The 9,258-nt window shown below is 41.4% G+C and overlaps 1 protein-coding gene across 5 annotated transcripts in view; it reads right to left on the reverse strand.

Annotated features, from left to right (window-relative positions):
- Positions 1-7,892, reverse strand: part of ICE1 (interactor of little elongation complex ELL subunit 1) — a 43,634-nt gene extending 35,742 nt beyond the window's left edge. For 2 of the 5 annotated variants that reach the window (XM_039549854.1, XM_039549853.1), the window contains exons 1-6: positions 7,539-7,890; positions 6,669-6,727; positions 5,017-5,051; positions 4,548-4,566; positions 3,671-3,782; positions 2,015-2,091 (exon numbers count right to left, since the gene is read on the reverse strand). In XM_039549854.1, coding sequence (XP_039405788.1) covers positions 2,015-2,091; positions 3,671-3,782; positions 4,548-4,566; positions 5,017-5,051; positions 6,669-6,727; positions 7,539-7,622 — 386 coding nt within the window. In that variant the 5' untranslated portion in view covers positions 7,623-7,890. Of the gene's footprint in view, positions 1-2,014; positions 2,092-3,670; positions 3,783-4,547; positions 4,567-5,016; positions 5,052-6,028; positions 6,317-6,668; positions 6,728-7,538 lie in introns of those variants that run through there. The other 3 variants (XM_039549855.1, XM_039549856.1, XM_010398611.4) reach the window with 3 other exon arrangements.
- Between the last annotated feature and the right edge of the window lie 1,366 nt (positions 7,893-9,258).

A 9,258-nucleotide genomic window follows, 5' to 3' on the forward strand; every position in this document is an offset into this window, starting at 1 on the left:
AACCAGCTCGTTTCTTCGAATAAACAATTCAGATTCCACGCCGGTCTGGGTCCATGCCTCAGTTGCCGACAGTCTCCAACTAGACTTTGCACAGTGCTCATCGCCACACTCAAGGCCCAGCCATTCAGCCAGTTTTTGATCCACTGTCTGCCCATCCAGCCCCTACAGCACCAGCCTAAGGGGCTATGATGAAGCTGTTATGGGAGACAGTGTCAGAGATCTTACTGATGACCTGTCAGACTCTAGCCACTGCTCTCCCCTCATCTAGCAGACATGTCAATTTATAAGGTTAGTGAAGCACGACTTTCCCTTGGTGAGCAACTTGCCCTTGGTGAGGCCATGCTGTCTGCTCCCAAGGAGCTTCTTGTCTTTCTTGTGCCTGAAAATGAGTTCAAGCATGACCAGCTCCATCTCCTTTCCAAGGATCAAGGTGAGGCTGACTGGCCTGCAGTTCCCTGGCTCCTTCTTCTTGAGGATATGACTGACAGATAGGGACAAACATTTTATCAATGCTGACACAATAAACTGCCAGCACATCACAGTGGTCAGTTCCCTCTTAAGATGCAGCTAGCAATGGGGTAGCTGCTCTCTGCTGCTCTTAGATAGGACAATGTGCTAAATATTCCATTAAGCTCACAGTACATTGAGTACACCTATATGTGAAATAAGTGCAGTCTGGCTGAAGAAATGACAACAAAGCTAGTCTCCTCATACAGTCTTTTGGCCTCTTAATAATGGCCTTTTAAGCCTCTTAATAATGGCCTGATGCTGTGCTTGTGAATATCATATGTTTCACAAGTTATGTAAAGATACCAGAGTATCTCTCTTGAGAAGTGCTTCAGTCACTTGATCATCTCCATGGGCCTTCATTAGACTCTCTCCAATACACCCTTATCTCCTGTACAGAGAAGCCCAGAACTGGGCACAGTACATCAAGGCATGGCCTCACTAGTACTGAGCAGAGGGAACCAATCACTTCCCTTAACCTGCTGGTAGCACCAAAATAGCTTAGAAACACCAAAGTTAAAAATGATAACCAGCTTACATGGAAGCAAGGAGTCACCAGCAGGAGTCCCATTGGGATGTGTGCTAGAACACATCAAAAATAAAAGCTGACTACAAAAGCAGAAGGGTCTTAGAATTCGAAGTCACTAGAGAGCAATTATTGGTTTTCATAAATGTAAAATGATGCATGTGAAGAAAAATAACCACAACTACCAACACTTGGCTGTATATTAGCTGGTTCTCTTTTGTGAGCATGAGTACCTTTCCACACAATATTGAGAAGTCACAGTTCCCTGATATATGTGATTTAAAGGTTAAAAGTATTAGAGGATTAAAGAGCAATTAGACAAGTTCATTAGAGTATCCACTAAGAGCTCTCAGAGTTAACACACACATACAATCCAGGCAAGGAAGCTTCTGAGTGACTGCTTACTGGAAAAACAAACTTTGGGAATTATCAAGGCACAGCTTCAGAATATTCAGTATTATGGCAGCAAAAAGGGTTACTGCATTTTTGGTGCCAAATCCCTCCTGCTCATTTCCAAACATGGCAGACAGTTCACTATGAACTGCTGAGCTGTTACATTAAAAACAATTATTTTAAGGACTGATTTTAGTACAGACCACTTTGGCAGTATCATTCCTCTACTGGCCTCAGAGACTTAACAGCAAAACTGAAATGGATAGCAATAACAAAAAGCCGAGACTAAGAACCACTTAAAACTGGAGAAATTACAGCTTTTTCTCAATTTCATCCTGTTCTTAAAAACTTTCATTAAACAACCATGTAAAGCTACTTCAAGACAAGACAATAAATAAAACTAACATTGCACTCAAGAGTGTTTGCTACAAAACTCAAGATCATTCTTCCATCAACTCCTTGTTCTACAAAGGCGTAAGTAAAAAAATTTTAGCGAAATGGAAAGCATAACTAGGTAAGGTACACTACCAAATTTGGAAGAGGTAAGAGAGGCAAAGACAGGTTGTGAAAAAAAGAAGCATCACTCACACAGCATCACTGTTTAGTATTTCTTCTTTAATTTTAACATACTCCAGCTGACTCTCCCGATAAATCTTCAGAGAACTCTGAAGAAGGAAAGCACAGTTAAAATATGTCCATACTGAGGGCAAAAAAAAAATAGATGGCAGATACCTTACCTATTCTAATGAAAGCAGTGCCAGGCCAAAACAATATATTCAATAAGAAAAGCAAGTTGGAAAGTCAGGTTATCCTCCTTCTTTAAAGGCAAAAGTTATAACAAACAAACACATAAATCTCTGTATGTCTATCTTTTGAGTACGTGCCTTCAACACCTAGCTGGATAGGTACTTGAAGCTGAAGTCAAGAGCTTTACTATTTTACACCATATATAGTCCTATTTTTTCTGAAAAAGTGCCATCAGGACATCAGCTACTAATGCTTGCTGAGGGAAGAGGAATTATAAAACCATTCTAACACAGAACACAAACTAGGTACAGCAACAAGACAAATGTTAGTATCCTGTCTCATACCGTTGTGGGGTATGCCCAGCCCCTGCCCTGGAGGGATCTCTGCTGAGATAAGAGATTTTGCAATCGCCCAGCAGGACTCCCTGGAAAGGCAAACACTCTTCACGGCAAGGAAAGACAGACCTACAATCCTTTGGGAGACACTATGCAGATTTTTTCGTAACCCATTGGCCTGTGACCATCCCAGATCCTCTGTAATCCATTGGCCCTTTACTGATCCCCTGTATCCCTATAAAAGCAAGCCCTATGGGCCCCTGTGAAAGAGAGGGTTCTCGTCCCTGGCTCTCCCCTTCGCTGGAGGGGACCCACAATAAAGCTACCTTCCGTGCGGAACCAGCCACACAAGCCTTCTCATCTCTCTCTCTGGTCTGGCTTGGCCTGGAGGCTGCCCTGCAGAGCTGAGCTGAAACCACGAGCTGATAATCACTAAAGAGCTGACAGCTTCTGCACGGGCCCTCCTGCCAGCAGCTGAGGGAAGACACCAGGCCTCGGGAAGGCGATTCCTTTCGGGACCATCCCCCCGGGCCGGTCACCTCTTCCTCGGTCAGAGCCGCTGACCCCCTCACCAGCTGTAATATACCATCATGAAAAAACTACAAGAAAGAAGGTGGGGTATTTTCTTCAGAAATAATAATAATGTCTAGAAAATACATACATTTGGGTAATTTGAACAATCTAAACCTTCTTTCCCACAGACTAAATCTCAGCTAAGCGATGGGAGAGAAATTAGGAATAAACTCAAGAAGTTAAAAATGTAAAAACATATGTTCAAAAAGATAACAGAAGCACAACCCTATTCTGCACAGACCCTCTTTCTTGGTACCTTCTCAGTAGTACAAGTTATACTCAATAATCTGACAAGATCAGAGCAGAAAATCAAAGGAGTCTGAATGTTTCTCCTTCTTTCCTTCCTTAGTGAGGAAATAAAAAACAAATAATCTGATCAAAAATCGTAAGAACTACAACATCCTAAACTTTTTGCCTCTCTGAATCCTGAAGTCATTTAATTAATTTCACCTAAACCCAGAGCTACCTGTCCCAACGAGCTGGAAATAACAACGGAGCTCATTAAAGTCAGCTTCATTAAGATGAGCATTAAATAGATATATTTCCTTCAACAGAAAAAGTGCAAGTTATTTAAACCTTACAAGCACACCTTTTTTTCCTCCAACTCTGCCTTCAAGGAACCCAACTCCTCCTGGCACTTTTCCAGAGGCAGAATTTTCTGTAACATCTTCTCCACTTGGCAACGAAGAGCAGAGATCTCTCTGAAATGAGATGTGCAATTAAAAAAGAAGTTGCCAAAAACACAGATGCTTTTAAATTCAGCATTCTGATTCTTCAATCAAGCGTCTGAGTATTAAGCTTTTATCCTATGGAAAAAATGCTGAGAGAGACACCCAAAAGCTTTAAGAGTTTCAGCATTCTCATTTTTCTACCTATTTAAAGAAAATTCAAGATCCGTTTTTAAAACACTACACTGAACCTAAAGCTAGATGCAAGCAGATGGCATGTGCCACAGAGATTTGCTGCCCACACCAAAGTGCCGGTAATAAGTGTCTCTGCATACATACACAGTGCTGTAAAATAAGAGCAGAGTCCAACTGCAGTGTTTTTCAGCAGGCAAGCTGGAGTCCATAAAAATTATACGCTGCCTCTTCCTCTATAATCACAGAATAAGCAAGGGCACACAGCAACAACTCTTAAGTCAAAATGCTTACACAAATATGGATGCCCCAAATAGGTTTACACTTAACCACCACCAAAACATGAGCTTCACACCTCCACTTGGTCACTTAAGACTATTACTAGCACAGGGCAAGGAAAGAATCCCACACAGGTATGGTAGAAGAAGGACAGATTGCTCTTCTCATCATACGTTTGCTAACTATGGCCTAGGAAGCATGGTAAAAATACCACACTAAAAGCTTAGACCCATGGCTGTTGCTATTACTCCATCAGACTTCTAAAACTAACCACAACACAGAGAACATAGTAATACATCTCTAGTAAACAACAGAAATCAAACTTACCGTTCAGCAAATTGAAGCTGTAATCTCTTGTTAAGGTAGAAATTAAAAACAGTTTATCAAATGTTCTTAAGTATATTTCAATCCAACTGCAACTTGCAAAGAAACACCCAGTAAAGACTTCCTAACACAAAAAACCCTCCCCAAAACTTGCAGAAGGAAGTGTTTAATATGTGCAATTCAATACATTTGAAGTGAATAAGCAGAGCTTCTTCTGTTACATGAAAAAGATTGAGTAATTCTCAGCAACACAGATTTCAAATAGACCGCTTTAAACCATATACCAGAAACAGGCAGATCTTAAGTGGATAGTTTTAATTCCAAAGGCCTATTTTCTTTACAAAACCTACCCAGTTTGTTCTTTATTAGAGACACCATCTCATAACTTAAATAGAAAGCCTTAAGCCCTTTTATAAGAATTGTTATAGGTATACTAATCCTGTAAGAACACAAATAGAAAACTAAAGGATATCAGTGCATTTCTGTTGATACTCTGCCAGCAAACGACTGTAGGAAAAGAAAAAACCCAGACATTACTCATTTTCTCACCTGATTTTGACAATCATGTGTGAGGGTATCTTTCCTTTTGCTTTACAGATAAATAGAGAAAGTGTAAGATTGGTTTGCATTTTCTGATAGCAGTCAATACAACTTTTATTTCATTAAGCCATTCACACCTCAAATCAAACTGCTTTAAGTAGAAAAAAACCCCAACAATTACAAGAATTTGTAGCCATTAACTAATTGCAGCTTTGAAAAATATATTGCTTAGATAAAGGACCTAAAATACATATATATTAGAATATACACACACACATATATAGATACATAAAAAACATGTTTCCAAACTTGAAGGGATGTTTTCCTAAAAAAGAACACACATGTCAGAGAAATAGTTCAAAAGGCCCTATGTTGGTCTCCTAGCAGCCAGAAAGGGTGACACCCTGATGCAAGAGGGCCATTGGACGCCACCAAGGAAAGCTACTATTATCCTTCCTCAAATGGAGGAAAGAAAATAGTAGCTTTCCTTGGTGCTGTTATGTTTTTTAAGAACAGAGAGAAGAAGGAACAAGAAAGAGTAACATGATGGGAGTTACCCCAATACAGAGAGGGCTGCATTACTTTCTATTGCAATAGTTGAGAATAATCCAGTAAGGCAAGAAAAGGCTAAACTGCAAGTAGTTAAAGAAGAGGCAATTTCCATAAGAAATATATGCACTGGCAGAAAGAAGAGGGACACAAAGTTTAGAGGTCAGAAAAGAAATCACAACAGAGTAAAGGAGCTTTGAAAAAAGGGTCCTAGTTAAGAGACCCAGTGTGCGCTACCTTAAATACTCTCTGGAAATAGAATGCAGGACTGACATTTAGATTCATTAAAGCCAGATTGACATATATCAAGGAAAGGGTACATAAGAAACAAAGCACTACAATTAGGAGACATAGCATGGATATTAGGCCATAGTACAAAGGTATACATAGCATACCTTGATATATTATTCCATACAATCATATGTTGATGGGTTTTGAGAAGAATTGGAAGCAAGCACAGAAGAGAAAGCAAACTGTAAGAAGGATTTTATAATCACACTGTTCTGAACAACTTTCAGCTTCACTTTCCATATTCTGATATTTAATCCCAACAGAATATCAGAACTTAATGACCAGATTGAATTCTGCTGAAAAAGTTCATATGCATCTGTACTCAACTTTTAGTTCTCATATTCCTCACTACAGAAAAATGAAATAAGCAAGCACAATTAAATGAATGAAATAAATATAAATAAATTACTAAATAAATATCACCAAAGATCTACTGCCTTAAACAAATAAATTTAATTAATCTCTTCAAAGAACTGTTTCTGCGTGTACTTCTTATAATTTTATAGGTACACCAAATAGCCCTGTTTACTGCCATTATAAACAGATGTTTTACAGAAAAAATTAAAGAAGTTTTACAGTCTAGATTTAGGATCTGTTTGTGAAGAACTTACTTTCATTTTGAGCAGCATTTAGTGTAGTGCATTAACAAATATCCACATTCCACAAGTCGTATTTACCACATTGTTGTAAGTACTTAAGAACAATAAAACCCAAACAAACAAAAACGTGTGCAATTGTACTTACTCTCCGTCAATAATTTTTTGCTTCAGTGCAATTAATGCAGCTACATATTCATTTATATTCTGTAAGGAAGAGTCTCAAGTCAGTTAAGAACTTACATCCCAAAAACCAGTACTGTAAATAACACCTAATCTGACTGCTAATGTTACAGGAAATACAATAATCTGTCTTCTTTTTTACAGTTCTCTTGGTGAACAAGTTACTAAATCACCAAAAGTACATTCATTTAAATACACATGGAGAATGCAGGCTCCACAAGAAAGTATGCATATTTAAATGTAGCCTTACTACAAAAGCCCTTCACACTTTGCCTTTGCAGTAGATTCCATACTAAATCCCTATAACTTTTCCCCTCAAAATCCAACTAACCTTTAGCAGAATATCAGCAATAAACATTAGCTCACTTTAATCTACAGATTTTCCAGTTTGTTATCCATACTCATTCTAAGTGTGCCCCGTGAACTCTCAACAGGACCTTCTCTTCATTTAAAGGAAAAACAAGTATTACCCAAAGCATAATAGTATAAAAATACACGCTCGCTTTAAGAGCCCTCAAGGAAGTAAATCGTAAGTCCTTACACTGCACTGACGCCAAGCCGAAAGGATAGGACTAGAAATTCCCTGACAGATCCCACTAGGCACGTCGCAAAGACACGAACTACTTTTCCACACTTAACCTGGTTAAAGCTCGACACTGCTGCTACTTCTACAGAGCCCGTTTGCCACGCACGCTATCCGCGTTCTCGACGCGCCGGGAGTGGTGACTGTGGTACCCGACACTTCCTAGCCGCCAGCGGCCCGACGCTGAGCCACTACCTCCTCCGCGAGCAAAAACACTACTCCAGAGACATAGGGACAGTGGTCCGTGCCTACCTGCTGGAGAACACCGCAGTTGGCGCAGGCCCCGCCGGCGGCCGCAGTCCCGGCCGCGAGCGGCGGCGTCTCCCCGGGCATCATCGTGCCCACGCCTCCGTCCGGCCCCGAGAGCGGTGCGTGTGCGCCGCCCCAGTGCGTCACATACCGCGCCACCGCCTAAACAAGGACCCAGCTCGCCTTTGCCTCCTCAGGAATGATGACCACCGCTGCCTGACTAGTAACAGCAAAAAAGAGAGCAAAAAGTGCTCTCTGCAGAAACTGAGCGTTGAAAGCAACCGGTAAACAGCGACTTAGCCCTCTGAAAGGCACCACCTCTTCACGTCCTTCTACCAGTACTATTATTTTATCTTCTTTTGGGTGCGGGCACTTCTGGTAAGGGAACTGCTGCGGTCCTGGCGCAGGCGCGGGATAGGGCCGCTTGTTTCACCTGACGCGAGAGGCGGGACGGAGCCGCCGCTATGGCGGCGCGGCGGGGAAAGGTGGGGCCTGCCCGGACCGGGCGGCCCGGAACCCGGCCTGGCACAGGTGCAGCTGCTCAGTGGCAGTGCGGCCCCGGGGACAGGCCGGGCCAGGCCGAGCCGAGCCGAGCTCCACTGGAGCCGGAGTCGCCGAACACTGGTCTCGGTGATCCGCGACGAGCCTGAGATGACTCCGAAATCGGCCGGAAAACAACATAATTAAAAGTATTAGAAACTAGGCATTCTTTATTACAGCGCTGGACACCTTGGGAGGATATATCCTCTGATCGAATGTGTGTCATGAAACTACAACAGGGCATTTATTCCATCATGAGCATACATATTCATTACAACGTACTGCTTAGCTAATACATAAACATCACTGTTGTAAAACTAATTTGCATGCGTCCGCCTCCTGTTGGAAGTCCTTTTATGGTCCTAGAAGGTCGTCTAAAGGGGTTTCTGATAGTCGTACTGACTGAGTGTCCCAGTATTACAGATGACCTTCCCTTGAACTATTTTTGGGCATGCGCTGTTGCTTCTTGTTACATAACTGCCAAAAAATCCCACTATATTCCTCATTATCTACTTATCCACTGGTTCCAGCCACATTTATCATCCTGCGCATACTTTTATATTTTTTTATCTTTTTTTTTTTTCTTTTCTTTTTTCCTAGTTAGCCTTTAAGCTTTATCTAGGAACTTCAGGAGAACTGAAAATGTGTTATTTCTCTGTGTTATCTCTCAGAGGTGAATCGCCCTCTCTGCCTTCTGTCTGCTGCTGTGCTGGCAAGCTAGAGCTGCCATCTAGACAAGGGCATACATAGCTGCTGCTATTCCCTGACACACCCCCCCCCCCCCTAGTTTTTAAAACGGGAGCATACCAGTTCAGCTCACTCAGACAGCATTTTGTTGGAACATAATACTCATGGCAAGAGATCAAACTTTTCATTTCATCCAAGCATTTGTAAAGACTTTTAAAGTTTAATATTTAGCATTGCTTGTCATAGCTGCCTGCATTTACCATTTACACTACATCTTTCTATAGTGAGTGAGCTAGGGGAAAGACTTTATAGAATTACAGAATAGTTTGGCTTAAAAGGGACCTTACAGATCATGTAGTTCCAAGGCCCCTGCCATGGGCAGGGACACCTGCTGCTATACCAGGTTGTTTTATGTTTTTCAGGAGATGCTTTCAATCACTTAGAGGCACAGAAGTTAAAGTAGTAACTGCTTACTGTGTTTTGCCACTCTATTACT

Source organism: Corvus cornix, chromosome 2, assembly GCF_000738735.6.
Source record: "Corvus cornix cornix isolate S_Up_H32 chromosome 2, ASM73873v5, whole genome shotgun sequence".
NCBI lineage: Eukaryota > Metazoa > Chordata > Aves > Passeriformes > Corvidae > Corvus > Corvus cornix.